Source organism: Cygnus olor, chromosome 13, assembly GCF_009769625.2.
Source record: "Cygnus olor isolate bCygOlo1 chromosome 13, bCygOlo1.pri.v2, whole genome shotgun sequence".
NCBI classification, from domain to species: domain Eukaryota; kingdom Metazoa; phylum Chordata; class Aves; order Anseriformes; family Anatidae; genus Cygnus; species Cygnus olor.
The window spans coordinates 8,673,779-8,687,455 of NC_049181.1; the positions used below are offsets into that span (position 1 = coordinate 8,673,779).

A 13,677-nucleotide genomic window follows, 5' to 3' on the forward strand; every position below is an offset into this window, starting at 1 on the left:
CGGAGGTCTTTACAATAAGATTTGGGATGAGACTGGTGAACTAAAAGCTGAGGTAACTGTGGCCCTGGCCTTTTTGTACCTTCACTTTACAATGCCAAGTTCACAATTAAGTCCGTAGAGATATTAGGCCACGCTACGTTGTCACAGGCCATGCACATTCGTTTGAGCACATAGATCCTGAACACTCCTCTATGGGACTGAAACCAAAACTGAGCCCTGGAGTTGCTCTGTCTCTCTAGCATTCCCTGTTGCATAGCAGCTGGTAGGTATCTTCCAGACAAGAACAGCATGGGGGGGGAGGGGAGAACGACCCAAAACCTTTTCAAAACAACCATGCAACTCTGTGCAAGGAACACCTTTGCTAAACCATAACACAAGATAGGAGGTATATGCACGCCTCTGCACATTTATTAAAATCCAGAATAAAATGCACAACAGAAAGAGCTCATGAAAGTTTACAGAACTTAAATATTTATTTTTAAACCATTTAAAACCCCCCAAAACATTGAAATAAGCTTCATCTATAAACAGATTTACAAGACTAACAACTACAGAAGCTAGAGAAGCACTACAATTTGTTTGTGATGCAGTTATTTTGTAAAGCTTCAGATCAACTGTATTTACAACTTTTGCTGCTTTTACATTTATAAAAATATTTATTTAATCCATAACATTATTGTTTTCAAAAACTATTTCCAGACTTTTTCTCAGATATAAATTCTAATCGAATTTCAGTTATATAGCAGATGAAAGTTTTAAACAGAAACACTTCTTTAAAATTAAAACAAAGGTTTTTTTTCTTTTTTTTTTTTTCCTTTTTTAAATTTTTTTACAGTGTAGGCACCATTGAAAATAATTGTCCTTGGCATATCTAACCACCATCTCTCACAAGTGTCCTTTATATAAAAACGATGTAATGGCAACATTTGACTAAAAATGCAGTATTTACTTGCACACCATTACTTTTTTAATATTTGGCAGATATATTTCAGATTTTTAAAATGACTTTTGTGCAAAAACAAAATGTGCAGGTCTGAACCATAAAATAAACACACCCAACCTTTATCAAAAATAAATTTACACCAACAGTTCCACAGCTAAGTACTGAAAAAAAAATCCCAGTTCAAAATTTCAGCATAATATACATACTGGGTTGAAAAAGAAAGAAAAACAAATAATAACAAAAAAATAATATAAAACCAGAAGAGATTACCCAGTTAGCAGTACCATAAATATATAACTGAAAGCAACTTTATAATCTTACCTACTTTTTATGAAAAAAATCACTCCATACTGCACAGTACTACCTTTTTGTGAAAGAATATCTATAACTCAGTTATTTGCATATTAACTGGTAAATACATATTTAAAATACACTTTCAGAAAATTATAAACAAATTATGTTGATGTACTGTATTTAATGTATTTAAGAACAAAAATGTGTATAAATATCTTACAGGAGAAACAACACCACCACAAAGAACGCTGGTGTTACACTTATACCTGCTTGTGAGGTATGTATCATGCGACGCTCGGCTTCTCTGGCTCCCTTCCACCCAGGTATGTATACTCAGAGGAAAAAAATTAAGTTAAATAAAATTGGACTTCAGTTTTTGTCCATTATTGCCAAAAGCCCCACCCCCTCAACTGTATTGCTTTAATTTTCCTACCATGATGATGTAAGATTGAATTACTACTTGTTCTAAAAGGTAATACATATACTGTACATCAGGATATACCTGTTGCTACATACCACCTGCAAACTATTGACATATTGCTCTCAAATATATTTAATCATAGAGCTGCCTAAAATACTGTACCAATTTAGAATTATAATAGATACTGTTGCAGGTTTATTCTTCAGGGCACGATAACTATATGCTGGTTGAAGCAGGTGCTACAGCAATACCCTTGCCACTACAATACATGTTTTGAATATGCTTGTGAAAAAGCAATTTTCTCTGAAGCTTGTTAGTGATTTACAAAAGTTTAACTCATGAATACAAAAGACCTGTACATCCCTGGGTACAGGAACAAAATAGCATCAAAACATACTGTACTTGCACTTTCTATCAACTAAAGTAATGGTTATTTCTAAAAGCAAAACTGCACCTCAACATTTATCAGATTAAACTGGTGAAACTACAATATTAAAAGTTGTTTTTTACAAAATAATTTCCTGAAAATATAAAACCATGTGCACTGCCACAAAATAGTTGAGTAGGTTCTTTCAAATCCTCAAATCACCATCAATATGTTGCAAAGATCCAAAAGGCACAAGGAGCTCATGAGCTAAGCACTGCCAAGCTTGAAGTAGTTTTGGTGGGTTTCACTGGGTCCATATGAAACAGCAGTCAATTATGTGAAGTTTCTTAGGATGAGTCATTAACAGAAAATCTACGGATAAAAAGTAAGTAAAGTTTTTGTTAATTATTGTGTCTCATCCTGGCAGACAGCAAGTAACTATCTACACATCATTAAACTAGTAAGAATTCTCCTGCTCCCTTCCTTGCTATAAATATGCTTGAGATAAAACTGCAGGTTAAATTAAAGGAAGCAAAATATAACAACTACAGTAAAATTGCAGAGTGTAAAGACCAAGCAAAAAAAGTTACTGTTAGCTTTAGTTTTTCTTTCAATAACCAGAAGTGTTATATATAACTACTGAAGCTAAGAATGTAGAGCCCTGGATGTAACAGATCTATCACTTATCAAAATACTGTACTCAAACTTCCCTAGCATATGAAATGCTTGAAATCAACTAGCTTTTCCTTAATGGAAGTACTTCATTTTTTTTTTCCCCATAAAAACATATATATTTTTTTAAATGCATGCAAAACTTTCTTCACTTACTTCTGAAATTTCTCCATAAGTTTCTTCACCATCTTATCTGTGATCCCTGGACATGTTGCTTCTGCCATATTGATGCTTTTCTCAAGTTCCTCAATTGCTTTCTTTCTGCTAGCATTATTTGTGTCCTGCTGTTTGAGCTGAGTAGCAAACCGAAGCAGATAAAGCTTACAGAATTCATCAGGTGCTTGGGCAGTAACTTAAAAAGTTCTTTGAAGGTAAAACTTACCTCAGCAAAGACAGGGGTGATTATCATAGTTAAACAACTCAGGGTTTTAACAAGATCTTGATCCTAAAAATTAACAAATAAGGATATCAGTATATTCCTATACCATACGTATGCCGTGTTAAATGCAGCTTACAAGATTTTGAAAGTTCAGCTGAATTCAGCACAGCCCTTGTAACATATCACAAAACAATGAAGGTACAGTACATCAAAAAATGTTAGGAAATATGGAAATAGATGCCTGATGACAAGTCATTGTCACACTTCAATTTCTCTTCTCTAATATTATATAACAGTTTAAAATTCATATATCTTTGAACAGATACTGTTCTATTAGTATGTGGTATCTTTTGCAATTAATGCTGACACAGGCATAGGAAATGTCACTAACAAGCATTATCTGTTGAACTACAAAAAAGTAGTCAGTTCTTAAGAAAACTGAATAAATACAAAGTTTTAACACTACCTTACGATGGCTTCAAAACCGGCTCTTAAAGAAGAACTCTTTAGACTACATACCGTCCCATTCTGTAGCTTCTTTGCATCTGGTTTCTTTCGAACTGTAGTAAAGCTCCACTCAGGATGAGAGTTGTTTTCTTTGTTACTTGACTCCCTAAGAAAAAGGATATGATGTACATAATACTAGCCACGGCATAATGCTAGCAACCATAGGTAATCCATATAGATTTACTATGTATTTGGGTTATTTCTGTATGCCTTAAAACATGGGAAAAAAACATATGTTGAAACGTTAAATGAACTTCAGAAAAACAACTTCAGAGACCATCTTGAAATACAATCAAAGCAACCAGAAGATGCCTACTTATAAAGCTTACCTTCTCCTATGACATCCCATTTAAAAGTTATCTGACATCCAGAAAAGCAAGACACTTACAGAAGGCATGTTGTTCCACCCACATTGTGCAAACCTCTTTGTACACCTCAGCCTTGCTCTGTGGTATTTCTAATTGTAATTCATTGTTTTTGGTATAACCACTAGCCCCAAACTAGGAGATACACAGCACTTAAACAGCACTGAAACCGAGTTTAGATTTAAAAAAAATTAAAGAGAATGAGTGCATAGCTTGATTTATACATTAGTCTTCAGTTTCAAACAGAGGATTTCCTTGAAAGAAGCCAATGCAAAACAGAAAAAGTCAGATAGAGACTAAATTGTGAAAATTAACTTACGAATCAGAACCATCGGAATCAGTTTCATCGCTACTATGTCCCTCTGCTTTCCATCTCTTAAACCTATCAATTAGTTCTGTCAGGTATGAAGTCTTCTTGGCATTTTTCATAATGAATTTGTGCTTCAGAAGTTCTTTTGCTGTAGGGCGCTATAAGAAACACTTAAGTATTTAATGTTATGCTAACATTTTGTGACTTTAAATGTTAGTAAGGGAGATTTAGTATGACAACTGACTTAGCTCATACAGCATCAGGAAATTAGTAGAAACAGGAAGTTGAGAAAAGCCAGTAATCCACATTTACAAGCACTCTAAAAATATGATCAAGTAACACACAGACTATTGCTTACCCTTCTATGCTAGAAAGTACACACCCAGGAAAATGACTAATCAAATTTCTCCACTGCAACATTTCCTTGTAAGCAGAATTCAGGCAGACAACAAAAGTTCTGCTAGGGAAGAGATCTAGGATTCCCTCCTCTTTCAAAGCTTCTCTTCTGACCTTAACCTAGGTTCACATGCGTTGTAGGAAGTTGCCTCTGCCATCATCAATTCTTCTGCCCGCCCCCCCCCCCATAATTTTAAACAAAAGAGGCTGGGGTGAAGAGACATCTGTTAAGAAGTACCATTAATATTTACAGTCAAAAGTATAGTCTCCAAAATTATTAAAATCAACTAGGATGTACCGTACCAGCAGAATACTTCACAAACATGTATTAAAAAATATAATTATACATCTCTACACACACACTTATCTACTCACAAATGTTGGATCCTTATTCAGACATGCATCGATGAATTCTTTAAAAGGTTTACTGAATTCTCCTAACAAAGTTGGAGGATTGTTTTTTGGAATGAGAAACAGAACTCTCATTGGATGCATATCAGAGTTGGGTGGCTCCCCTTTGGCTAGTTCAATAGCAGTGATTCCCAATGACCAGATGTCAGCCTGAGAAAGGAAAAAGTTACTTATAGCATAAAGTTAAATGATATCACAACAAAGCATTTAATAACTGAAATCTGCATCCATATAATAAAGTTAACTTTGGTCTCAGTAGAAAACGCATAAAGATTCTTTTTTAATACTCAAAGGCTATAATTTCCAAAGACCTAAGTGATTTAATCAGTCTTGAATAACTTTGACCGATGTATACAACATCGGTATTGTTGCATTGTCTATTTCTTTCCTAACAGACAGCTTTATGAAGTTTGCTGGAAAATGATCAACAACTCTGGTTAGATATGAGACACCAAGTTGGCAGTAAAAGTTTCTGAAGAATCAAGTGATACTGTTTTTACCTAGAAATAAGCCTTATTGATACAGAGACAAATTTTATTCGTGAAACTATGAAATCTTCCAACTTAGAGATTTCTCCCAAGTGAAATATTTCTCAAGTGAAATATACATCATTTACATCTTTTTAGATTAGTTACAAGAGCCATTCAAGTCACTATAGGTGTTTCTCATTAAAAATGGGAATGATTGACTACACTTGGCAAATTAGTCATAACCCAAAGCTGCCCATATAGTAAAGAAGGGTTACAAGTTGTATCACTCCAATACTCCTTTCCTATTCATAAGAAGAACTAAAATATCTGTAATTTAATATTGAAGAAATAAGCTAGCTCGTAACTGGAACAAAACATTTTGAAAGAGGTGGGGCTTGTAAGTCTGTTACTATAAAAGTGTATTAATTTATTTCATTTTCTACTATTCTGCAGAAGGGAACAGAGAAAAGTTAAAATTCAGTCCAGATGCCAAAATGCTTTTCAGTATTAGACTAGAAATCAGTGTATCCTGTCCAAAACCTTTTCATCTGTCCTACCCAAAGGCCTGCCTCTTTCATACTTTCCCACTAGACTTCTGGCTAAGAAAGAAAGGAGAAAGGGCATTGCTCTCGCAACAATAGTGAGGAGATACGAAAAGCAGGAGATTAGGTTGCTGGCAGAATGTAAATGAAGGGGTGGTACAGCTGATTTACACACAGGGCAAACAGAAGAGGAATTATTTTCACTTGGACAGGACAACATGCATTTTTAAAACAAGCTAGAGAAAAAAGCCCTAGAAAGAGTATTACAGTTGTACCACTGGAACTCTACACATGAAAATTACAAGTGAATGTATATGCTCCTTATTATCAGCAAGAACCCCTGATATGTACAAAATTTCTTCAAACTTGAATGATTCTGGGAAAATCCGTGGATTTTTAGTACATCTCAGATACTCAAAAGGCTTTTATGTTAAGTAAAACTGCACATTACAAGTATGGTTAAATGCTTACTATTTGAGAAAAACATATGAAAGTTACTTTGCACTACCAAGACTTTTAGATTTCTTGCTCCTACTTGAGGATGTATCTAAACAGTGTAGAAAATCCAGTGCCAGCACCAAAATATACTGTCATTTCACTAACCACACGCTCTAGACCATTTTGTGGGTATAGACACAGGAGTAAAGGGGATTGTTCCTTCCTTATAGTGATTTTTAGCAGCAGCTCCAAACCCGCAGAAAACATGGCAGGGATACAGTGTCTGCTTTTCTACTGTTTGTTCACATTGAGAAACTCTCCCTTCTAATTCGTCTGCAATTAGTTGAAATCTTCAGAATTACACAGAAATACCTGACAGTGAGTTGTAGAAATGCAATCACGTATTAAGAGTCCAATGTTTACTGACAAAACACAGATGAATACTAAAGCTAAACTTGGTCTCACACAAGTCACCCTTCTGTAGATAATGGAAAGACAGGCAACCCATTCAATTCCTTTTCCTTTGACAGTAAGAGGAAGCCTAGAGACCAACTTAAATACCTGCATCTAAAGAGATTAAGTTCAAATGGTAAGATTCATGTCATATAAAAGAGTGAGAATAGAGTAAAATTTCAGCCCTGATCTCAGGTTTAAAATAAGGTGATAAATTCTGGTAGTATTCTGATTTGAAAGCTTTATTACTGCTTGAATAAAATGGGAAATGCTGAATTTAAATTAAACAAAAATAAACCCACAACACAAAGTATCCAGGGAGTTTCTCTAAAAGAATGTTAACATGAAAGCATCAAGTTTACTTGCTGAGTTTTCATGGATCTTGCATGGGAGTACAGTGACATCCAATTACTGTAATAACAGTTTAATTGTTCTTTTGTTACTTAAAATCCCGTAATTTGAAATAAACTTTTTTTCAGTATTGATACAGCTAGAAAGACAAAAAAAACAGTGCCTTCTGTTAGATCTGCAGATACAAAAAAAAGATATTTTACTCTCATACTTACTTTTGAATCATACGCTGACTGCTGAATAACTTCAGGGGCCATCCAAAATGGAGTTCCAACAAAGGTATTCCTCTTAATTTGCGTGTCTGTCAGCTGCCCAGCAACTCCAAAATCAGCAAGCTTAACATCACCTTGCTCTGATAACAAGACATTGGCAGCTGCCAAATGGAAATAATATAACACCTAATTTAGAACGCTGCTCCCATGATTTTTAAGGGCTTTAACAAAGTTACATTTTAAATGCACCTTTTATATCCCTGTGAATTTTTTTCTCTGAATGTAGGTAGTCAAGACCTTTCAAGATTTCCTTTAGCATGGTAGCGATCTGGAACTCATCAAATGGGCCAGCACGCAGCTTTAGAGAAAAGACACAGTAAAATGGTTTTATTCTTGTATATAATTTCTGCCTTGTTATTGATTTAATTAAATATTAACTTGAAACATTTTTAATGTAAAGAGCTAAAAGAATTCATAAAATGAAGAATATTGAGTTACTTAATCAAATCTATCAGAAACAGGTGCCATTAGAACGATCATCTTCACATCTCCTCTACTGATAATACATGCAAAGTGCTGCTACTTTTCTTTTATGCACAGTACAGTCCCCTCAGCATGCAACACACACGAAAAGCTAGAACTTCCTAAGAAGTTTTAGTTTTCTATCAAACACAGTAGACTGAATTTTGCATTTTAAAATGTGTATGAAGAAACAGTTTATTTCAGAATAAATGTCTATTGAATGCTGTTTTTAAAGTTAACGATACTTTTTTCCTTGTTCCAATATTTTTGATTCCATGCTTGCCTTTGCAACAACAACATAATGCACTATCATAAAGCTGCTTGTATGGGGTAAGTTTTGCACATTGGAAAGCTATGTAACTAAAACAGAAGTATTAAGGTGTGTGATTCTACTACAAAAACAAGAATCAAAAAACCCACACAAAACTGTAGTGAAAGAGAAAACTGTAACATTACAAAAAATTGAAGCAAAATGAAATAAGCCAAAAATTAAGGTTTTATCCTTCTAAAGAACAAGTGAAACCACTGAACACTACTAAAAAAACCTACTTCATTATTTCCTGACAATCCACAAAAGACTATAAATTATGTGAAAGTGTTAAAGAAGAATTATCTCAGTCTCTCTCTCAAAAAGACTAAGTTCCAAAGCTACAAAGCACTATACACTATACATAATTACTATGCTTTTGCGTTCCTAGACTTGAGCTGATGTGATGTAATTCCATAAAGTTTAAACAGATCTGTAAAGTTAAGCACAGACTTAAACCTTTGCAGAAAGGAGAACTGGTAGCAAATATATAATTAACACCATGTTGTAATACTGAAGACATGATATCTTTCCCTTCAGAATCACACAAAGACTGAGTTATATTATCTTGCAGGAAAGGGTGGGTCTTGAAGCTTTACAGTTGAGGCGGAGCTGTACTGAAAGTATGGGGAAACCACATCCACATGAAGTGGACTGTGCACTTGTTCTGTCTAAGCTACATCCTTCATGAATGCTACACAATCTTAAATAAAAGGTACTTCCATGTTTAACAGAAAATGGAAAAATTAACACCTTCTAACCAGTTAAAATTAATTATACTCTGTAGGCACACACAATATTAATTCCTGAGACCTGATCGTAAAGGAAACATTTTGTATGCAACTGTAATGAATACCCTGATTTGGGGGGGACTAGACACCAACACAAAAAACTCCACACTCAAGACAAGTCACCCACCCTCCTACCCCCTCTATGGGGCAAACAGTACTTCTCATACTAAAAAAGAAAGACACCACAATTTGCCTTCTATTTGACTGAGAACAAGAGTTTCCTAATGCTTAGAGACAAACAGTAAAACAAACAAACAAAAAAATTAACACCAACATGTAACAGAACTACCATGCAAATCAACAATTTTGGAGCACTGTAATGTAGCAGTGATGCAACATTAACAGCCTCCAGGGAATTGATTTCATTAAGTGATATGAAAACACAATTAAGTAGGTTTTACTCATAATGCAAATATTATATACTTACAAGATCCAAAGCTGACCCTCCACCCAAGTATTCCATTATTATCCATAGTTTTGTGCCCTGTAAAAGAATGCATGAGCTGTTAGAAGTTCAAGGGTGCCACAAAAAAAGTCCTTCAATGGACTACCAGTATACTGTTAGGAGAATACAAATATAGAAACCCATTAATCATTAAGATGCATCTAATTACTTCCTGCAGAATGATCACATAGCTCCTGTGCAAGATGCCTACATATCAATTAAAGTTTGACTTCCATATAAGAACAAAAACAACACCAGAAGTGATACACATCACCACCTTCCTCCTCCCCCCAAATCACTTTCCTCTAAGCTGATCTAAAATAATTCCACCTAAAGAAACGGAACTTAAGAGGAAAAAAAAAGATTTTGGTGGGTGTTTAAGTCTAAAGCCAGCATTTTAATTTAAGTCTTCTGCAAGAACTACAATCTATCTTTGCACTGAAGTTATTACTTCCAGCTATTTGCTGTACAAAATCAATAACATTTTAACAAAAAACTTGTAACATCACCACAATTCTCATCTGAGGAAAATACTCAGAACTTAGAACTGCTTTTGGGCAAGTGCGAGAACACAAACCTCTCTTCAGACAACAGAAATTTAAAGACTAAATGGACATAGATGCTAGCTGTCCCTCCATCCACATGTTAATCGTGCAAGTGCGTATCTATCATGTCTACAAGTTCCAACTTAAGTTGTGGGAAACAAATAAATGAAAATTCACAGCTCTTGTATCTATCATGAAACATGCCTGCTATCAGATAGGCAGCTCCAATTTTGAGATAGTAAGCAGCACTGTAAGCACCAACCAGGAGAAACTGCACTGTTAGACCTGGAAGCCTACAAAAACATTCATTATTTCCTAGTTTTTTAGACCAGACATTCTAAATCAACCACTAAAAAAGGTTGGTAAGACCAATATAATATGACTTAAGGAACCTAACTTATAGTTTGTTTTTAAGTTGCTAGTAACACTGCAAAGTTCACGTATTCCTTCACTATGTACCATTTGAATCTTCACTTCTGTGAGCTGCTGTACTTTCTTTGTTGAGATGTCTCAGCTACAGTACTAGATTTGACATTCTTCTAACGATTTTATAGGTGCTGAGTTCATCCTTAGCATGCAATTGCAAGGAGCAGCTGATTCATACAAACAAAAAATTGAGAGATTTGTTATGAGATCTACAGAGCGTATATTTCAAAACTGGGATCTGCTACTTGCCACAGCCCCCTCAGAAGAAGAAACAGATATGAACCTACGGGCTACGACTTTAAGGAATTCTGGGAGTAAAAACATTTCATTGAAATCAATACCACAGCTATTAAAAAAATACTAAAATAGAGCAGAAACGATGAAGTACCATGCACAGTGTTTAAGCAGCAAGTATTTACTAGCACTAGTTCCTTATAGCAGAACACAAGCTTATAGCTGAAGTACTTTTTAAAGCCTCTTGCTAGGTTGTATTCTGTCCTACCCTGTTTCCTGACTAGTGACAGAAATCTAAAGGATACAACAAGCAAATAAAGGTGCAGTTTCTGAAAGTAACACATCCAATTATGTTAACAAAGTGTACTCTGTTAGATTTATCCTGAATTTAAGAAACACGCCATTTATGAGAGTCTATTCCAATATTATGAGATCAGCAGGGAAGGGCTGGCTAATTTTAGCAGTTTTTATAAAGCCCTACTTTGTCAGTTGAGAAGACCTGCAAGGAACTCCAGTTTAAGGCAAACATTGTGGTTACCAGACATGTTTGGAGGGTTTGACTATTAGCTGAAAACACTAAGGTGAAAATGAATAAGTACTGTGTTTCTGAAATAATGTCTCAAAGAAACTGCTACTATCCAGCCTAACCGGGTGTGGATATTTTCTAGCCAAGCATGTACAACCTTTTTCCTAGCTATTTTAGGTCGACCAAGTATAAATAGACAATGTAGAACAAACAATATCTTTAGACGGACTCAAAACTTTGCTGCACTAACTTCTGTACAGCTTTGATGGAAGTCTCTGGATGCTAGTATGAGTTTTCCATACTGAAATCCAAAGAACTAAGTAACTTCAGGTTTGTTTAATTGCAAAAGAAAAGAACAATTCTAGGCAGCTATGCTAGTTACAAGGACAGATACTTAATTCCCTACTCCAAAGGCTACATAGCACAAATACAGAAAACAATCATGGTATTTCAGTCATCAAGAGAAGATTGCTCTCTATTAGATCAAGCAAAAAAGACAGTACAATTATTTTATTAAGCTTCACAATTTGACATAACCAAAACATACGAGAAGTGGAGTAACCTTTAATACCTTTAATCTTTTTTTTTCCATAAGGTAGTAATACCAACATTTTGGCAAGCCATAGAGTTGAAGAAGATACTCACTTTAGCAGTCTCGCTTATCTTACACTGCTACATTGCTATGTTTTATCACTTTGAAGGGTACTTAACATAACCTGTTTCATTTACTGAGGTATGATGTTAAATGCAATACTGGATGACAAGAGGAATTTAGACCTTTACCTACCACAGACATTAACATCTACAAACAGATACATCAGGATTTCAGTTATCTTACCTACAAAAGTTCCATTAATACAGCTGTACGCTTGCACAATACTACACACATTTGTGAAAGGCATTATACAAAAGGTGAATGCTTTTCCTACCTACACGAGTGTTTACTGTGGTGCATTCTTTGACTATATACTTGTACTTCACCTACCAATGTTTAGAAAATACTGGTGATCTTGCCAGACACCCAAAGAAAAACTAAGAAAAAATAGTAACAATAGCAAAACTCTAAAATTAAATCAGTGGGAAACTCCCGTTTGAACTCCAAAATTCAAGATACACAGGTGTCCCAAATTACAAAGATGTGTCTTGTTTTGTGGGGTAGGTTTTTTTTTTTGCACCTTTTTTGCATCACAATAATGGAAAACTGGCATCAGCTTTATCTCAAGAAGCTCTAAAAAAGCAAGCCTTACTATCTTTTATCAATGATAAGTTTTTTGAAGTGTCTAATAACAGATAAATAACTTCACATTGTTAGGTAAAAATATTCAAGGACTGTCCATATTTTTAAAACCACATTTAAAAGTCAGATGTAAATATTGTAGCTAAAGAGCAGCTAGGCTGCAGAGCATTAGAGTATCTTAATGGCATCTGCTGAGCTGACTAAGTTACAAATTAGTTAAGTCAAGCAATCAAGATAAAAACACTCTTTCCTCCCCACTTCCAGATGCTCCTCCAGCTAAAGCAGAAACTGGAAGAGCCTGCATGTTGCTGACAAGTCCCAAGGCCCAAGATTGGGTCAGTCCATTCCTGTCAGTCACAAAGCTGCTTCTGCATCAGGAACTGTAGGAAACTAAACAAACTGTAAAGCTACAGAATACTTAAAATAGACCACACAAAACAAAAATCACTCATCTGAAAAGCTTGCCATTAGAAACCCTCACAGTTAACATCTCTAATTTCAAGTTTTAATCATAAATAACATTCAATTATCAGCTATGGTATCTTACAGAAGAAAAGTTGAGACTGACTAAACCTCGATGACAGTAATCATCCGCTTGTTCAAAGTTTACTTAAAAATCAGTCAATTAACGGGAGTAAGTTACAACAGAAGATGTTCAGTTACAGTTCAATTGGATGAACAGACAAGAAAAATCTGAAGTCAAGACATGGTTTCAAGTGTAGTTTCTTCAAAGTAAAACCCATCAAATCGTGTAGGCTTCATTAACAGCAGCTTGCAAACAGTATTTTAAAAGTGATCCGGATTATTCAACTAAAATATATTAATAAGCACTGAAAGCAATTTGACCATCTGCACTGATGGTTTGCTTTGGTACAGACAGGAAAAGTCTCTTTAAGCAGTGCAAAACTGCAAAAACATTTCTAACACCATTCCTAGAGCTTCAGAGAAAGCTACACACATAATTATTATATTTCAGTAAACTATTTATATTCCATAAGCATTATCTAGAAGAGGTCAATCGAGCTCAACCCGTTTGTTTTCTGGCAAATAAAAGATGCAAACAGAAGAAGAGTATTATCTTTTATGTTTTGAAATGTCTTCTATTTAGTGTAT

At 34.9% G+C, this 13,677-nt stretch overlaps 1 protein-coding gene across 2 annotated transcripts in view; it reads right to left on the reverse strand.

Annotated features, from left to right (window-relative positions):
* Nucleotides 1-390: 390 nt before the first annotated feature.
* Nucleotides 391-13,677, reverse strand: part of STK26 (serine/threonine kinase 26) — a 32,064-nt gene continuing 18,777 nt past the window's right edge. For both annotated transcript variants that reach the window (XM_040571884.1, XM_040571885.1), the window contains 9 exons: nt 9,579-9,635; nt 7,781-7,889; nt 7,535-7,692; nt 5,030-5,215; nt 4,268-4,416; nt 3,596-3,689; nt 3,080-3,142; nt 2,854-2,990; nt 391-2,397 (listed from right to left, as the gene is read on the reverse strand). In XM_040571884.1, the coding sequence (XP_040427818.1) occupies nt 2,373-2,397; nt 2,854-2,990; nt 3,080-3,142; nt 3,596-3,689; nt 4,268-4,416; nt 5,030-5,215; nt 7,535-7,692; nt 7,781-7,889; nt 9,579-9,635 (978 nt within the window). In that variant the 3' untranslated portion in view covers nt 391-2,372. The remainder of the gene's footprint in view (nt 2,398-2,853; nt 2,991-3,079; nt 3,143-3,595; nt 3,690-4,267; nt 4,417-5,029; nt 5,216-7,534; nt 7,693-7,780; nt 7,890-9,578; nt 9,636-13,677) is intronic.